The 19609-nt window shown below is 42.3% G+C and overlaps 1 protein-coding gene across 2 annotated transcripts; it reads right to left on the reverse strand.

Moving 5' to 3' along the window:
- Positions 1–19599, reverse strand: fkbp15a (FKBP prolyl isomerase family member 15a). 2 transcript variants are annotated; one of them, XM_020457457.2, is made up of 26 exons: positions 19422–19599; positions 15228–15334; positions 14857–14926; positions 14594–14663; positions 13882–13956; positions 12827–12925; positions 12058–12207; positions 8606–8674; positions 8180–8323; positions 7892–8031; positions 7743–7791; positions 7449–7568; positions 7147–7228; positions 6953–7053; positions 6779–6857; positions 6560–6669; positions 6290–6391; positions 5588–5682; positions 3111–3213; positions 2819–2987; positions 2485–2621; positions 2001–2138; positions 1779–1901; positions 1575–1688; positions 1086–1193; positions 1–864 (listed from the first exon to the last, which is right to left on the reverse strand). In XM_020457457.2, exons 1-26 carry the CDS (start codon positions 19589–19591, stop codon positions 778–780), a joined length of 2811 nt encoding a protein of 936 aa, XP_020313046.2. In that variant the 5' UTR covers positions 19592–19599; the 3' UTR covers positions 1–777. The 2 variants fall into 2 exon arrangements, with proteins under 2 accessions (XP_020313046.2, XP_020313044.2); XM_020457455.2 differs by having other exon boundaries at positions 2819–3213.
- Between the last annotated feature and the right edge of the window lie 10 nt (positions 19600–19609).

The raw sequence follows: 19609 nt of genomic DNA on the forward strand, positions 1-19609 counted from the left end.
GCAAATCAAAAATGCGAAAGTGATCATTTAATTCAGACATGAAGTCCTGAACTACAAGACAAAAAACAAATATTTTATGAAGTTGTAGGGATGAGGCTTGTAAAACATATTTTGTAGCTTCCCAGAACATACTGTGTTATACTGTCCAAGAAAATCTCACTTTCAAAATAAGGTGTTTAATAGGGGCTCCCGAGTGGCGCAGCAGTCTAAGGCACTGCATCTTAGTGTTAGAGGCGTCATTACAGACCCTGGTTCAATTCCAGGCTGTATCACAACTGGCCGTGATTGAGAGTCCCTATTGGCCCAGCGTCGTTATAGGGTTTAGCCAGGGTAGGCAGTTTAAATAAAAATGTTTTTTTTAATGAATAAACATGGTATAAAACAAATGTGGACATTAATAAATGCATTTGTATAGCTTCCATTAAACAATGGTGGGGGAGGTACAGCTTCCATCTACTTTGATTGGTCAATTTGGACTGCGAGAGGCTGTACTTGACAAGACATTTCCTCAATAAGAACCATGAGAGATGATTGCATTGGGCCATTCTCTGAGCCAGTTCAAGCCTTAGAAGGTGTTTCTTCTCTGGATGTACTTGGTGTGTCTTCAGCCTTGTTTTCTAGGCCTTCCGAATTGATGGACTCTTCCTCCACTTGAGCCTCAGACCACAAGGACCTAACAATAGAGGTCCAGGCTGTCTGAGTAACTCCACTGTCCTCTTTTTCTTGTATTGATCCATTGGATCGATTCATCTCTGTATCATCATCATCCCTCCTATTTTACTCTACAGCTTTTGTCCATTTCTCCTCTTCCACCTTTTCTTCTTCCTCTGGATTGTGGGCTGTTAGCAGATCCAGGGTGACACTCTATAGGATGGGGAGCGTTAACACAACATATTTTCCTTGTTTACATTAACAACATGCTCAATGTCATACTCTGGATTCAAATGACTGGTGCAGGACAACCCATGGTGTTAAAAGGATTAACATGGGCACCACCCATAAGCAGCGATTATCAACTGTTGGTGCAGCCTCCCTATCTGCAGGGCAATGTGAAATGGAAACACCAGGTATTGGTTGCACTGTACCTTGATGGTGCTAAGCATGACTCCTAGGACATCGCTTCCTTGGTATGACTGGTGCAGGCCGAACTCCCCTCTCAGAGAATGGAACACTCCGTTCATCACTCTCTTCACCTGGAGGGAACACACGGAAACCATTGAAACAATCACTGATCAGAGAGAGGTAGGAATGAGAGCAATATAGAAGCTGGAAGTCAATTTCTCTTGGTGTTGCTCATTGGAGTAGTTTGTTAGAGCAAAGGTAGATTTAAACAAATTTAAACACCCACCCACCCAAAGTCTGCTTTCTCTACTCCTGTATTTCTGGAGACATTTTAGTTTTTGCCCAAGCACTAAACACCTGATTCCACTAATTAATGGTTTGATGAGGTGATTAGTGGAATCAGGTGTATAGTGCTAGGGACAAACTAAAATGGTGGGTCCGCAGGACCAGGATTAAGAAACACTACTCCAATCATGTACAGACTAGTCTGAGGTGAATGTTGGAACACTCACCTGTTCTGCCATTGCATCCTGATTGGGCTGCTGGGCATGCCTCTTCTCCTGCTCAACCAATAGCATTTCTAGCTGCTTCCTGGTGGTCTCTGCCCTGCTCTGTGCTGCCATATACTGAGAGCGAGAGAGCATTGGAATTCAACTGTTTGAATCGTTTACATTTCCTAATGTTTAGGGAGTGTGTACACTCAGTATGTCCTTCACCTGTTCCTGTAGTTCTGACAGTGTCCTGGCCAGAATGTCTCTCTGCTGTGTGATTTCTGCTAGCTCATGGCTATGTAGTTCCTTCTCATACCCACCATGCTGCCAGTCCATATCCAGAACCACCTTTAGATAAACACATGTTTAAAGCCTGCAGGTTTAATGCTTTACATACTGTTAAGCATTATTATATGCAAATAATTATTAATGTGTGTGTGTATATACCTGTTCCCCCTGATCTACTTCTCCTCTCCTGGCCCTCAGGTGGTCAGTTTCCTTCTGGCTGCTTCTCCTCGCCTCCTCCAACTCCTCAGACAGACGCTGATGCTCACACTGCCACGTCCTCTTCCTCTCCGACAGCATCTGACAGAGACCGACAGTGTTACAAGATCAAGACCAAAGTCTAATTCCCATTCTCTTCCGTGAAGTGTGATGGGGACTCCGACAGAGGTTATACCTCTTCCCACTCAAATGAATTAAAAACATTGGATTAGTATGAATGAGGAGGAGTGAGTGAAAGGGAGCACACTTTGGGAACAAGGGGTATATTCAGAATTGGGTAAGTGTACTATATTCTATAGAAGAAATGTCAGGGGATTCTTTTTTATACCAAACAGTTATTAGAAGAATACTGGCACCATGTGGGACAGTGGTATTGCAGCCTGATAATACCCATTGGTCCCGCCTGCTCGTCTCCACAGACACACACCTTGTCCAGGTTGCCTTTCCCAGCCCTCAGGTCCTGTAGCTCCTCCTCCGTGTTGGTGATTGTCAGCTGAATCTCTTTATGTTTCAGTTTCTCTGTATGCCACTGGGCCTGCACCCTCCCCTCCCCCTTCCTTAGCCCTGTACGGACACACACACACACACACACACACACACACACACCTCTTTAGTTAGCATGGTGTAATGACCCAATAGAACATTCCCAAAAGTTTAAACCCTGCCCACCCAGCACGCTGGACACAACTCAAAAGATATTCAAAATTGTGTAGTCTCTCAAATAAACAGATCCAAGTGCAGTGGTTCTGCCAGTCCTGTACCTTCTACTAGTCTCTCTAATGAGCTGAACTGAGTACAGTGGCTGTCCCTGTCTTGCAGGACTTGGCTGAGCTGGGTCTGCAGGTCAGAGACAGAGCGCTGCAGAGAGGACGACTCCAGCTGAAGCTTGGAGACCAGGGTGGAGGCGGCTAGGTACTCTGTCAGGTGCGGCTGAGATGGAGAGAGACACAGAGAGAGAGGTGGGGGGAGGGACTTAAGTGTGTGTGCATATGAGACTCTCTCTCCCTCTCCTGCGCTGTGTGAGTGTAGTAAGTTTCCTCTGCTCTTTCCTACCTTGTCCTGCTCTGCCTCCAGCAGGCTGGTCTGGTCCTGTTGGTTGCTGGTCTTCAGCACATCTTTCCTCTGTTCCAACAGTAAACTACTCTGCTCCATACACCTGTCACACACACCATCTTGTTTATAGCTCAGGATGTCTACAGATTCACATTCTATCTTCCCGTTGTTTTATTTGCTTGGAAATACTGTGTAACCTTACCCTAGCATTCACAGCGGCTAAGAAATGCATTGACATTAATGGGAAGGCTGGTTATCCTCCCACAATGGGAAGGTAGAAATGCCATGACCCACTACATTTGATTTATTACCAGATTAAGAATATACCAGGTGACTTTCATAAGGTGTGGAGGCCTTGTATTGAATACCGTAAGACAAAAGGAGTCGGTATTAAAAACATACCCATGTCAGGGTGGATACCTCTTTAGGCCGCTTTGTCCTGGCCTCGGGGGTCTACCGTCCTGTGGATTGTCACTCTGGCTCTGGCCTAGTACACATGTTTCACTAAGATCCTGAAGTATGGGTGTGTTAGGTTTGGGGTGCTGCAGGGCGGTGGACCACTAGAGACAAACCTCTATTGGTGTAAGTAATGAGAGTTCTACATTATCCTCATGAGATGAATCATATGGAGGCGGAGGTGTTGATGTGTGTACATGTAAACTATGAGTATGTTTATTTTTTTCAACTTTGGTTTCCAAACCTTTTCCTTGGCAAATTATAAATAAATTGACTGTGATATGTATGAATTGTAATATATTTCCTGTTAAAATAAAATATTTTTATACAGTACCAGTCAAAAGTTTGTACACACCTACCCAGGATTTAAAAATATATATATATTCTACATTCTAGAATAATAACACATATGGAATAATGTACTAACCAAAAAAAGTGTTATAAATATATTTTAGATTTTTCAAAGTAGCCACCCTTTGTGACAGCTTTGCACACACTTGGCCTTCTCTCAACCAGCTTCATGACGTAGTCACCTGTAATGCATTGCAATTAATAGGTGTGCTTTGTTAAAAGTAAAATTTGTGGAATTTATTTCCTTCTTAATGTGTTTCAGCCAATTAGTTGTGTTGTGACAAGGTAGGGGTGGTATACAGAAAATAGCCCTATTTGGTAAAAGACCAAGTCCATATTATGGAACAGCTCAAATAAGCGAAGAGGAACTACAGTCCATCATTACTTCAGGACATGAAGGTCAGTCAATCAATCCGTAAAATGTCAAGAACTTTGCAAATTTCTTCAAGTGCAGTCACAAAAACCATCAAGCGCTATGATGAAACTGGCTCTCATGAGAACCGCCACAGGAAAAGAAGACCCAGAGTTACCTCAGCTGCAAAGGATAACTTCATTAGAGTTAACTGCCTCAGAAATTGCAGCCCAAATAAATGCTTCACAGAGTTCAAGTAACAGACATCTCAACATCAATTGTTCAGAGGAGACTGCATGAATCAGGCCTTCATGGTCAAATTGCTGCAAAGAAACCACTACTAAAGGACCCCAATAAGAAGAAGAGACTTGCTTGGGCCAAAAAACACGAGCAATGGACATTAGACGGGTGGAAATCTGTCCTTTGGTCTGATGAGTCCAAATATGAGATTTTTGGATCCAACCGCCGTGTCTTTCTGAGACACAGAGTAGGTGAACGGATGATTTCCACATGTGTGGTTCCCACTGTGAAGCATGGAGGAGGAGGTGTGATGGTGCTTTGCTGGTGACACTGTCTGTGATTTATTTAGAATTCAAGGCAAACGTAACCAGCATGGCTACCACAACATTCTGCAGTGATACGCATCCGGTTTGCGCTTAATAGATCTATCATTTGTTTTTCAACGGGACAATGACCCAACACACCTCCAGGCTGTGTAAGGGCCATTTGACCAATAAGGAGAGTGATAAGTGCTGCATCAGATGACCTGGCCTCCACAATCAACCGACCTCAACCCAATTGAGATGGTTTGGGATGAGTAGGACTGCAGAGTGAAGGAAAAGCAGCCAACAAGTGCTCAGAATGTGGGAACTGCTTCAAGACTGTTGAAAAAGCATTCCTCATGAAGCTGGTTGAAAGAATGCAAAGGGTAGCTACTTTGTCATCAAGGCAAAGGGTAGCTACTTTGAAGAACCTCAAATATAAAAATATATTTTGATTTGTTTAACACTCTTTTGCTTACTACATGATTCCATATTTGTTATTTCATTGTTTTGATGTCTTCACTATTATTCTACAATGTAGAAAATAGTAACAATAAAAGAAAAACCCTTGAATGAGTAGGTGTAAACTTTTGACTGGTACTGTATATATATATATATATATATATATATATATATATATATATATATATATATATATATATATATATATATATATATATATATATATATATATATATATATATATATATACAGTATTTATTTGAAATCTACAGAACTCATTGAACAAGCACACACACAGTACTGTACACTCAAACCTCTGGTTCTGCTCGAGGAGTTCTCTGATCTTCCAGTTCTGCTCCTCCACTCGGGTGCTCTTCTCCAGAACCTCCTTCTTTAGAAACAAGTTCTCCTGTGGAACCCAGATGGAGAAGTTATGCCGTTCCATGCAATGGTCAATACCTATCAGGTAATTGCTTTCACCCGTCCTACTTTTCCCCACACCAGTGCAGTTGAATGACAGTAGACCAGGACAAGAATCCTTTTCCCCACACCAGTGCAGTTGAATGACAGTAGACCAGGACAAGAATCCTTTTCCCCACACCAGTGCAGTTGAAGGACAGTAGACCAGGACAAGAATCCTTTTCCCCACACCAGTGCAGTTGAAGGACAGTAGACCAGGACAAGAATCCTTTTCCCCACACCAGTGCAGTTGAAGAACAGTAGACCAGGACAAGAATCATTTTCCCCACACCAGTGCAGTTGAAGAACAGTAGACCAGGACAAGAATCCTTTTCCCCACACCAGTGCAGTTGAAGGACAGTAGACCAGGACAAGAATCCTTTTCCCCACACCAGTGCAGTTGAAGGACAGTAGACCAGGACAAGAATCCTTTTCCCCACACCAGCGCAGTTGAAGGACAGTAGACCAGGACAATAATCCTTTTTTCAGACCAGTGCAGAATGAGGGAGAGCAGAAAAGGAGGAGGACACTGTAGATTAGTGGGACAGATGACTGACCTGGGTGATTCTCTGGATGTTGTGCAGGATCATGGCTGTTTCCATGGACACCGAGGACAGACCCAGAGAGTTGCCGCCACCATGCTTCTGGAGCTCATCCACCTGGTATAAAATATGTTAACATGACTTAAAACTGTTACAATGCTTTGTTACTTGTTATAATGTCTCCGTTTGACAGGATCATTATGAGATTAAAAGAAATGAGGTCATACGCAAAACAATGCAATACAAGAAAGTGTTACCAGAACTACAAACAAGTCCACTGCTGACCTTGGAGACCAACAGATTGATTTTATCTGCCATTTTCCCCACAGCCTGTCCGATCTCAGTGTTGTGCTGTCGCACCTCTGTCATCAACAAGGAAGGGACATCACTAGGTGCTAGATGGGTCAAATGTTGTTTTAGATAAAAGCTTGAAAACATATTACAATAGTATGTCTGCTATACTGCACTTAGACAAGGTGACAGTGAAAATTGTATTTTCATTACCCTGGTATGAAACTGCATGATGAGGGTGGAACTGACCAAGGTAGGACGGACCAAAGGCAGACTGAAAGGATGGGTATGGCTGTGAGGGAGGGGGGGGGGGGGGGTAAGCATATTGTATCATTTCAAATTTCCCCTTTGGAGATCAATATTGGTTATTCAATTCAAATGCAATACCTGGAAGGCATGACTGCTCCCACCACAGTCCACAGCCTGTGGGACCACTGTCTCCATAAACACTGGTTGCTGGGCAGCAGTTGGCACAACGACCTCAGGCACTGAAACAGAAAATATAACCCTGAATATAAGCAAATGACTGGTGGATCTACCAAACATATGGACGTAAATGGACACTGAACTAGAGGTCTTACCTGCATGGACAGGGGGTGCAGCTGACATCTGGACGGGCTGGGGGAACAGACAGTGATGTGAAGGGTGAGATTCACTTGGGTCCTGCAGGGTGACACAGATACAGACACAGAAGAATATTAACAGGTCAGTGGCACTGTCATGGGTGTCAAACATGACAACGGTTTGTAGGTTGTACTCCTTTTCCAGCATACCTGGCAAACAGGTTCCAAAGTAAAAGTATTGACTTGGTCAAAAACTGGAATTGTGGGAATGCACAATTCTATACCGAACAGAAGGTGCACACACACACTATGGAGCCCACCTCTGTCTTGGAGTCACTGTGGTCTGGCTGGGCGGAGATGGCTCCTGTTGGGAAGGGCAGCATGGGCTGACCCATCTTGGCCATATGAGAGATCAACTTGGCTTTGGCTGTATCCGACAGCTGTGTGTAAGATAATACGGTTTGAGAGAGATTGTATCTGATTGACTGTGAGTGAGTGAGTGAGTGAGTGAGTGAGTGAGTGAGTGAGCGAGCGAGCATGTGTGCGCAATTGTGAGTGAAAATGTGTGTGTGAAAGCATGCAAAGAAGTTAAACTAAATGAAAATAACACTCACCATCAGTTGCTCATTTATTGAATTGGATTTCACATTCAGAGGCTTTCCCCTGTTGGCAGAAAAGTCAAATAGTTAACCTGACATCTGACCCCCAAATAAAAAGCCTCCTAACTCCCCCACTGAGGAACAGTGAAGGTAGTGGTACATACCTGGGCTCTGCTGGGATAGAGCTGGGGGGCTGAGACTGAGGGGACATCCCAAAGCCCAGACTGTCCACACTTGGGGAGGGAGAGTTGGTGGTTAATCGCCCACTCTGTCGCTCCGACCCACTGTCCTTAGCAAACTTCACCTAAATACATCCCACAGAGTTAGAACATCTAGACAGCCATCTTTAGCCAATTACGCCCTCTAGCTTCGGTACACAAACAGTTCCACATGGCTACAGTGAGATACTGTTTGCTGTTTGAAACTGAATGTGTGAATGTGTGTGCGCCCACCCGGCGAATCTCCACATTGTAGACCAGTGTGCTGGAGGAGGGGACGTGGTTGGGGATGCCCTTTGACCCATAGCCTAGGGTGGGGGGCACAATATGGAGGCGACGCCCAGTTTTCTGCATCCCTAACATCCCGTCCTCCAATCCCTAAAGAGAGAGATAGGAGAGAGAGAGAAACATTCATTTTTTTCTGTAAGCATGAAGTTGCCTCACTATGTGTGGTGATGTCATATTGCTGAGTTGACCACTACACCAGTGGAGGCTGGTGGAAAGAGGTATAGGAGGATGGGCTCATTTTAATGGCTGTAATGGAATAATTGGAACGGAGTCAAACAGGTGGTTTCCACTACGTTCCATATATTCCATTCCAGCCATTACATTGAGCCAGTCTTCCTATAGCTCCTCCCACCAGCCTGCTCTACAACCTACCTTAATGGCTTTGCCAGTGCCAAGTTTCACTCTCAGCAGCTTGTCTTTGCCCACGTTGGAGTCAAACATCTGACACACAGAAAACAAAATAATACATTCAGCTGAATGGTGATCAAATTGGCATTGACATGCACTGTGAAGAGGATAAGTGAGTGAGTGAGAGAAAGAGAGAAATAGGACAGTCACACAAAACACATTCACTGGAAAAAAACAACAACTAAAATTCTTGTTTTAAAATCCATGCCATTTAGACTCTCTCCAGACAATAGTAAACAAGGTGGGAGGGAGTTCAGCCATGTAAAGGGTGAAGTGCTCAAGGAAGAGAAAAGTGGGTGGGAACAACAATGTTCTATTAAACTTCCCTGCAAAGAAGAAAATCTAAAGATTTAACTAGGCCTCGTCTATTCCTCTCTGATAAAACATTTACTAGGGTCAGCCTTATCTGGGCCTCTTGAAAGCACAGAGACATTCCCGACAGAGGTCGGCAAACTCTATTGCTTGTCTCATATGTTTAAGGTCCTGTGATATTCACAGCTATTTTTTAAATTATGAATTATATACATTATGGCCGCTGATTCATGATAACTCGATCATAACCCAAAATATAAGGTTGCTTTACTCCATTGTTTGTAAGCTATGTCATAAACATACATTAATGTACAGCTTCAAATTGTCTAGATACTATCATGTTGACCTCGTCCTTTAGTTTTTTTTCCATATAGTAGATATAATTTGGTGGTTAAATTTATCCAGCCCCATCCCTCTGTTCTATAGCATTTTGTGGTTTTGTCAATGAAGACCCATCATATGAATATCTAAGGATGTGCACAATGTTGCCCTGTAAAGGTAAAACCATGCTTTACAATTGGTTAGGATCCATGTGTCACGATTTGTTACGATCACATAGGGATCGCAATATCGTACCATGTTGACTCAAACTGAAATGATCTCGAACTGACTGATAATGGTTTCACCTTTGGTCTCGGTTTAGATATGGCCGCCTCCGACAGTCTGCTGTCTGAGGAGCACTTCCTGTGCTCTACGTGTCTGGATGTGTTCACTGAGCCAGTAGCCATTCCATGTGGACAACTTCTGCATGGCCTGTATCAAAGAGTACTGGGATACTAGTGACCCTTGCCGGCGTCCCATGTGTTTGGAGAAATTTGACAGGAAACCGGAGCATTGCATCAATACTCTCATTTCTGAGATGGCTACTCAGTTCAGGAAGTCAGTTCAAGGGAAAGCCACCAGCTTAGACCAAGGACCTCACCCAAGGCCCAGCCCAAAACTCTGCTCAACCCCTAGAAGTTTCCTGTGACATCTGTACTGGGACAACGCTCAAGGCCCTGAAGTCCTGCCTGGTGTCTGACATCTTTCCGTGAGACTCACTTGGAGCCCCAGAGAGTCACCGGTTTAAAGAGACAAGCTGATCGACCCTGTGGAGAACCTGGAAGACAGGATGCGTAAGTAGCACGAGAGACTCCTGGATCTGTTCTGTTGAAGTGACCAGACATGTCTGCATGTGTTTTGCTTGAAAACAGACCACATGACACTGTCCCTCTAGAGAAGAGTATAGAGAGAAAATGGCTAAACTAGGAAAGGTTATGGCAGAGGTAGACCAGAAGATGCTATCAAGATATAGTAAGGTTGAGGAGATCAAACTCAGATCTCAGCAAGAGAAATGGAAAGAGAGACACTGTGCAGGTCTTCACTGCTCTGGTTCGCTCCATTGATAGAAGCCAGGTAGAAATCATTGATTAAGGAGCTGGAGCAGGAAATCGCTGAGCTACAGAGGAGAAGCAATGAGCTGGAGCAGCTGTCACACACTGAGGGCCACCTTCAACTCCTCCAGAGCTTCCCATTCCTGTGCAGCCCTCCACCCACCAAGGACTGGTCTGAGATCAGTGTTCACAGTGATCTCTGTCTGGGGAGCTGTGTCTCAGCTGGAGGAGACACTTATGAGTGAAGTGAAGAGGTTTGGTGATGTTGAGCTGGAGGGGATTCAGCAGTAGATGTGACCCTGGACCCTGATACAGCACCCCCTTACATGAACTCCCAAACCACCCAGAGAGGTTTGATTATTTTGTCAATGTCCTTGGAAATGAGGGCTTCTCTTCAGGGAGATTTTACTATGAATGTTATGGTTACAGGCAATACTGAGTAGGATTTAGGAGTAGCCAGTGAGTCTGTCATCAGGAAGAGGGATATAACATTAAGGCCTCAGAATGGATACTGGACTATGCAGAGGTATGGGTGTGAGTACAAAGCCAGTGACACCTACCCTGTCCCCATCTTTCTGAGAGACACACCACAGAAGGCAGGGGTGTATATGGATTGTGAGGAGGGTCAGGTCTCCTTTTATGATGTGGGGGCCTGGTCTTATATCTACTCTTTCACTGACTGCAAATCCATACCGTGGCCCAAATCCTAATGGTGAAATCTTCCTTCTCATCATCTCTACATTCAAAGTCACAGACTCTTAAATTCCCAAATTGTACAATGGAGTGGTTATTCTCATTATTATCAGCATTTGTCAGTCTGTTTGACATGACGAGTATAGGACCATACTAGGCTAAGCTACTGGTCAGAATGTTTGAGTCATAAATTCTGCCAGCACGATGCTCATTAGGTAAACTAATGAGCACCGTGTGAGGAAGGGTGCATTGTGCAAATATAGGATCCAGCAAGGATTGTTTTAAGATATGGTTCTTCTGTTGCAGTCATGCACAATGTTCTTGGTTGGTCATCAATCATTAAGATAATTGAAAGGAACATGCTTATTTTATTTAAGAATATACATCATTTAATACGGCCAAGTTCTATTCACAACGGTATTCAGTTGGTTAAGATACAGACATTCTGTAAATACTAGGAATAGATTGTCCACCATCTATGCATTGCCCAGACAGAAAAGAGAAATAGGCAAAAGAACATTTTAATTTAGAGCCATAAAGAAATTGAATAAATTAACTGAGCAAACCAGAAACCTTTCAATATATAAATGTAAACATGATTTTAAAATGATTTAAATATAATACAAATAAATGTTGTGAGACTATAGTAGATGAAGAATGAATATTTTTTTAGATTGAGTATTTATTGGGTCATTATGTTAGTATATTATGTATGTTTGTAATAGTGTGTTATATGTAGAAATGTGTTCGTATTATAAATTGTATTTTAATGTTAAGGACTCTTGGAAGATTAGTCCAAATGGGGACTAAAAGAGATCATAATAAATCAAATCAAAAGCATCTAAAATTTCAGTATATTGTCAATGTTTGAATATATTCTGATCTTTTGTATTTAAAAAATAAATAAATTGATAAAGCCACAAATCAAATTGCCCAATGCTCTGAGCTTTTCTGAGCCTTTATTCATTTTGTCAGAACCAGTTGATTTTCTCCAAATACAGCACAATTATTTTGGCTGTATTCTGAGTTATTTGTCACCTGTCCGATGTTGTGGTTCTGTAGAAGCCAGCCTGTGAAGGCCACCTCTACCGTGTCACCATAGTCCACTGCTGGTCCCTCTCCTAACAGCAGGTCCTGGGTCAGTAGTGTATCTACAGTGGTCTCACTGTTCCATCTGGCCACACACAGCTGTAATGGTGGGTAAAGATTTAAACATTAAAAAAGTCTATGGATTTTTACTGTGTGCAAATAACTCAATAAAACAACTATCCATGCGTCTACCCATCTGTTTCTCCAGAGCCATATATAGAGATCTATATACACAGTGTACAAATCATTATGCACACATGAATCTAGGTGACAGCTAAGATCCCTTATTGAGGTCACTTGTTAAATCCTCTTCAAGTCAGTGTAGATGAAGGGGAGGAGACATGTTAAAGAAGGATTTTTAAGCCTTGAGACAAGTGCCTTTGAACGGGGTATGGTTGTAGGTGCCAGACGCACCGATTTGTGTCAACAATTGCAATGCTTTTTCATGCTCAACAGTTTCCTGTGAATGGTCCACCACTCAAAGGACATCCAGCCAACTTGACACAACTGTGGGAAGCATTGTAGTTAACATGGGCCAGCATCCATGTGGAACGCTTTTGACACCTTGTAGAGTTCATGCACTGACGAATTGACGCTGTTTTGAGGGTCAAAGGGGGTGGGGTGCAACTCAATATTAGGAAAGCGTTCTTAATGTTTTGTACACTCCGTGTATATCTGTCCAGTATGAGCAAAGAAAAAAAATACTTCTGTCGTTCACCTCTTTGCAAAAGTCCACTCCAGCTTTCTCAGACTCAAACATCAGGGACCAGTTGTGCCTCAGGTCATCGTAGAATGTTCCATAGTTACCTGGCTGAACCTGAGAAGTCAAATCAGACATAGTCTAGTTAAAACACACCACACAGTTAAAACTGATATAGTCTAGTTAAAACTGATATAGTCTAGTTAAAACTGATATAGTCTAGTTAAAACTGATATAGTCTAGTTAAAACTGATATAGTCTAGTTAAACCTGATATAGTCTAGTTAAAACTGATATAGTCTAGTTAAACACACCACACAGTTAAAACTGATATAGTCTAGTTAAAACTGATATAGTCTAGTTAAAACTGATATAGTCTAGTTAAAACTGATATAGTCTAGTTAAAACTGATATAGTCTAGTTAAAACTGATATAGTCTAGTTAAACACACCACACAGTTAAAACTGATATAGTCTAGTTAAAACTGATATAGTCTAGTTAAAACTGATATAGTCTAGTTAAACACACCACACAGTTAAAACTGATATAGTCTAGTTAAACACACCACACAGTTAAAACTGATATAGTCTAGTTAAACACACCACACAGTTAAAACTGATATAGTCTAGTTAAAACTGATATAGTCTAGTTAAAACTGATATAGTCTAGTTAAACACACCACACAGTTAAAACTGATATAGTCTAGTTAAAACTGATATAGTCTAGTTAAAACTGATATAGTCTAGTTAAAACTGATATAGTCTAGTTAAAACACACCACACAGTTAAAACTGATATAGTCTAGTTAAAACTGATATAGTCTAGTTAAACACACCACACAGTTAAAACTGATATAGTCTAGTTAAACACACCACACAGTTAAAACTGATATAGTCTAGTTAAACACACCACACAGTTAAAACTGATATAGTCTAGTTAAACACACCACACAGTTAAAACTGATATAGTCTAGTTAAACACACCACACAGTTAAAACTGATATAGTCTAGTTAAACACACCACACAGTTAAAACTACACAAGTATGTACACATCATGGGAAGATGTACTACTCACTGTGAAGATGAATCCTAGATGGATCTTGGCAGTTGTGATTGGTTTCTGTTCGCTGCCATAAAGCAGGATCATGTACTGAAGAAAACAATCAAGATGAGATGAAGCAGACAGACACATGACTTGGCAAACACAAACGTGACGTGTGCATGAACAGAATAAACTTGGGTCCCACTTTACAATAACATTTATTTATGTGGTAGTTACAAAGGCAGGTTTACATTATGTTTTACACAACCTTTTTATACAAACGTTTATATCACTGCCATAGATTTATTACTGTATCAAGTCAAATTAAAACAATTTATCATGAGCCTTTTTCACTCTACACTAAAACAGTCTAGAGTATCTCAAGATCATACAATTAACTGAGTCACATATTTCTTATGAAGTGGTTAGAGCAGAATACAAGACCCTTCATTAATTGAGTTGGAAAAGCATATGATTAAATATAAACAGTGCATGACTTGGGGCGGAGCTCACAAGCACCTCAAATGTTCTACTGCTTGAGTTCCGGCACCTCTTACAGAATATTCACTTTAAAAACATTGCAGAGCTCCAGCACCTAAATAAAAACAGCACTCAAAATGAGAACCAGCACCCATTTCAGTCCAAGCACTGAATGTAAAGAGATGGAGACTTCCTCTTCACATCACCTGGAGTTTGTTTATTCTTAATGGAAACCAGTTTTACATATCATTCACAGCTCAAGTACCTCTCTGGTTGGATGATTTCCCAGGATAGCAGCTCCCACCTTCCCCTGTTTTGTGTACTGGCCATTCACACTGCAAACACAAAACCATGACGACAAGATCAAACAGGACCTGTGAACACAACAACAAACACACGCATATTCTCTCACGCACGCACCACCTCAAGCACACTAATAATGGACAGACTCACATACACATTCAACTCTGAGACATATCAACTATCTAGTGATATGGATTTCAGGTGCTTGTTGGTGGACATACTCACAAACGGAATGCATGAACAGCAGTAGCCAAAAGGACAGAAGGAGTTGGTGCAGGCTTTTGAGGAGATGGGCCTTTGAAAATGCACACAGAGTTAACAAAAACCACGCAGACCATATTCAAACACTTCCATAACGTGAACTTTTGCACCAATCCATTAATGATGTATTGGAAGAATTGCATTAACGTTTACACGTGGTCTGAAGTCTGTTTAAACTGTACAAGCCACAATACTGAAGAAATGCATCCTTCCTGCTGTCTAGAGGAGTCATAACCTCCCTCTATCCAATCATGTCGGATCAGTGTTTACGTCAAAGGGAGGAAGGACAGAATGGATTTCACCAGTGTTTAAACAGGACCTCAGACGTATCTTACTCAGAGCGGTGGGGGTTTTCTTCGGCTGTTTGGGGGCTCTGAACTGGAAGGACTCGTTGCCCTGACTGGCAGCCTGATCCAGTTCAAAGAGAGAGGCTAGCTTTGCTCTGTCAACACACAAACACAACGATACTGTATATGGGTAATTCCAAAATATAAGGAATACTTTTAACAATTTACACAGAACATTTTACAGAAACACATTTACTGGAAGAACTAGGCAGATGCAAAGTTTGGTAACAGTTTGTTTTTTTATGCGTCCAGGTTAAATTCATGTACAGAGTCTTCATGTACAGTGTCTTCATGTACAGTGTCTTCATGTACAGTGCCTTCATGTACAGTGTCTTCACGTACAGTGTCTTCACGTACAGTGTCTTCATGTACAGTGCCTGCGAGATGAGTCAAGTAAAGCCCCCCCGGCCAAACCCGGACGCTGGGCCAATTGTGCGCAACCCTATGGGACTCCCGGTCACGGCCAGTAGTTATGCCTCAAGCACTGCCTTAGACCACTGCGCCACTCAGGATGTCTGTATGTGTATTTTCAGTAACAGAATTTCAAGGCACAAGGCAATGTTTGTTAAACTTACAGAAGGCAGAATAATTTCACCAAAACTAAATAGAAGTGTTGATATTAGTTGGCAGGGGTCTTCACTTCAAAATTGTGTTTTGATGCATTTCGAACACCTTTTCAGACTTTTTCCTGGTAGATGTTTTCTGAGACCCCTTTTCCATCTGTTTGACCACAAATCAAAGTCTTTCCTACTTCAATTTTTTGGGATAATGGTTGGAAGATTCATGTGTTTGTGCCTTAAAACTTCTCAAAATGAGTCTCGTAGCTTTCATTTGACATTCTCCTATGAACTTCACATGTTGGTGCTCATGGACATGCTGGTGCTCATGGGTCCATTAAGACATGCTGGTGCTCATGAGTTCATTAAGACATGTTGGTGCTCATGGACATGCTGGTGCTCATGGGTCCATTAAGACATGCTGGTGCTCATGGGTCCATTAAGACATGCTGGTGCTCATGGACATGCTGGTGCTCATGGGTCCATTAAGACATGCTGGTGCTCATGGGTCCATTAAGACATGCTGATGCTCATAGGTCCATTAAGACATGCTGGTGCTCATGGACATGCTGGTGCTCATGGGTCCATTAAGACATGCTGGTGATCATGGACATGCTGGTGCTCATGGGTCCATTAAGACATGCTGGTGATCATGGACATGCTTGTGCTCATGGGTCCATTAAGACATGCTGGTGCTCATGAGTTCATTAAGACATGCTGGTGCTCATGGGTCCATTAAGACATGTTGGTGCTCATGGGTCCATTAAGACATGCTGGTGCTCATGGGTCCATTAAGACATGCTGGTGCTCATGGGTCCATTAAGACATGCTGGTGCTCATGGGTCCATTAAGACATGCTGGTGCTCATGGGTCCATTAAGACATGCTGGTGCTCATGGGTCCATTAAGACATGCTGGTGCTCATGGGTTCATTAAGACATGCTGGTGCTCATGGGTTCATTAAGACATGCTGGTGCTCATGGGTCCATTAAGACATGCTGGTGCTCATGGGTCCATTAAGACATGCTGGTGCTCATGGGTCCATTAAGACATGCTGGTGCTCATGGGTTCATTAAGACATGCTGGTGCTCATGGGTCCATTAAGACATGCTGGTGCTCATGGGTCCATTAAGTCATGCTGGTGCTCATGGGTTCATTAAGTCATGTTGGTGCTCATGGGTTCATTAAGTCATGTTGGTGCTCATGGGTTCATTAAGTCATGTTGGTGCTCATGGGTTCATTAAGTCATGTCGGTGCTCATGGGTTCATTTACATGGAAATGACCATATGTGTATGGCAACAATACATACACGTTTTAGTGTGCATGTATGGGAACTTACACAAGCATGAGTATGTTTTGATCACTTCATCACAATGCTTTGCTTGGAATGATGCAATCTAGTCGAAACAATGCAATCCACTCACAGCCCAATGAAGAGGTAGCAGAGACAATGATGGCATCAACACAGGGTTAAATACTTGTATCATGATTTGTATCATCACCATTCAGTCACTTAGTATCTGTTTGGATGTAAACAATTATATCACAGCTTGCCTATCATCCAAACCTTACTTCCCGGGGTAGAGAGAAGAGACAGCATAGCTTTCTAGTTGTTTGCTTAGGTGATTGATTCAATTCGCTCACATTACATTTCGATTAGAAGCCAATATTATCCAGAGCAACATAAAATATAATAGACAGTCAGTGCCCAGTATGAATGTTTGCATGAAAGTTAAGTTGAACAAGTATTTTCTGGTATAATGTGATGTGCTACCAGACAATAGGCTACAAATGAACATGATCTCTACAATGCAAAACATTTCCCACATATTCCAAAGACTAGAAAAGAGAAAAACGCTACTTACATTCTTCAAAATATAACCCTTCCTCGCCCTCTGTGCTAAATGCAATATAAAGTGCATTACTAGCAGGGAATATCAGACCCACATGGCATAAACACGACATCCCCAGGCAAGCCTATCCACTCTCTATAGAGATCAGCATCCCATGACATAAACACGACATCCCCAGGCAAGCCTATCCACTCTCTATAGAGATCAGCATCCCATGACATAAACACGACATCCCCAGGCAAGCCTATCCACTCGCTATAGAGATCAGCATCCCATGACATAAACACGACATCCCCAGGCAAGCCTATCCACTCTCTATAGAGATCAGCATCCCATGACATAAACACGACATCCCCAGGCAAGCCTATCCACTCTCTATAGAGATCAGCATCCCATGACATAAACACGACATCCCCAGGCAAGCCTATCCACTCGCTATAGAGATCAGCATCCCATGACATAAACACGACATCCCCAGGCAAGCCTATCCACTCTCTATAGAGATCAGCATCCCATGACATAAACACGACATCCCCAGGCAAGCCTATCCACTCTCTATAGAGATCAGCATCCCATGACATCTATTTAACCCATCCTTGGTGGCCTCTTCCTCAAGAAAGCTAAAACATATTTTTAACTACAGCAGCACTCAAAGCAGTGAACCTTTGGTTAAATAAACTCAACACTCAACCAATAGACAAGCAACCAGTCCCACCATGTTTACTTACAGGATAGGTTCTCTCTAGTCTCACACTCCAGACCTCTGTGCACAATAGCCTAGGGATGAGGTTAGGTTCTCTCTCAAAGAACACATGTACACAGAACATACTGACCCATGGAACTCCCACCAAAGGTAGTCAGTATGCCACACTACAGACATGGTCGCCAGTTTGTAGCTTCTGACAGAGGCCCTGTGCCAGATGAAGAAGACACCGAGAAGGGGAGGGCAGGTAGGAGAGGAGCTGGCTGGCAAACAGATTGTGTGCCCTGCCAGATCTCTCTCTGATCCTCTCCTCTCGGTTCCATACAGTTATGACAAGGGACCATTTAGCAGTACGGTCCATGCTGCCATACCAGAAAACATCGTGAGAAAGCATAGGTGGTCTAATTGGTATATTACCATTCATTGTTTTCCCTACCATTGCATAGGTGGGACAGGCTTCTCAGCCTAGCTCTGTCACATCCCAAGTAAGCGATAATCAACCAGGGGCTATGAGTTAATTATTTTCCAGAGTCCCTTGTTGATTATCCCTTACACAATCCATTGGTTTAAATTGAATATTTTTTGTTTAGCCTACCCAAGCTATGAGGCTCTCACACATTCCACCAAATTAGTTTCCCCAAAATCAATAATGCCACCTTTGACTAAGTCCATAGGGCACCCCTGTTTCAACATATCCACTTCAGACTCACAAATTATAGTTAAGATTTATCCAATGCACGTGGTTAAGGACTGCAAAACAATTTGGGAGGAAGATGAGATAAATATCTAAATCACTATTTAATTCTATATTATTTTTAGGCTTGCTGCACTACTTTTCAATTATTTGAATTATTTTCATGCATCCCTAAATATAGTCTGTAGCCTAATAAACGTTGATACTGTTAGTTACATTGTAACACATTGTTAAAAAAAGAAACGTTTACAATGAAAAAACATGACCTTTCCCTCTTCTCAGTGTATGAAGAACGATCCAATCAAAAGACAATGCGCTTCGCAAGCAAATAAAAAAACAACTGCACATGCGTTTACTTTTTCTCTGTAAACTCACCCGCCTTTAGGCAACAGAAAATCCCCTTCTTGATAACCACAAAACATGTCTAGAAGTCTGTGTCGTACCCTTCGAATAGAAAAATACAGGGGGTATTTTATGTCTAGCGAAACATCACACACAAACAGCACGTTCAAGTGATACACTTCAAATATGCCTCCATCCTTCATTTCATGTAGAATTGCCTC

The sequence above is a fragment of the Oncorhynchus kisutch genome, linkage group LG23 (genome assembly GCF_002021735.2).
Source record: "Oncorhynchus kisutch isolate 150728-3 linkage group LG23, Okis_V2, whole genome shotgun sequence".
NCBI classification, from domain to species: Eukaryota; Metazoa; Chordata; class Actinopteri; order Salmoniformes; family Salmonidae; genus Oncorhynchus; species Oncorhynchus kisutch.

Coding starts and splice junctions, on each gene's coding strand:
- fkbp15a (XM_020457455.2), bottom strand. CDS start 19,591: ATGAAGGATGGAGGCATATTTGAAGTGTATCACTTGAACGTGCTGTTT. Junction 7,229..7,448: donor ACAGTGACTCCAAGACAGAG/GTGGGCTCCATA, acceptor GTCACCCTGCAG/GACCCAAGTGAATCTCACCC. Junction 865..1,085: donor TCATGCTTAGCACCATCAAG/GTACAGTGCAAC, acceptor CCCATCCTATAG/AGTGTCACCCTGGATCTGCT.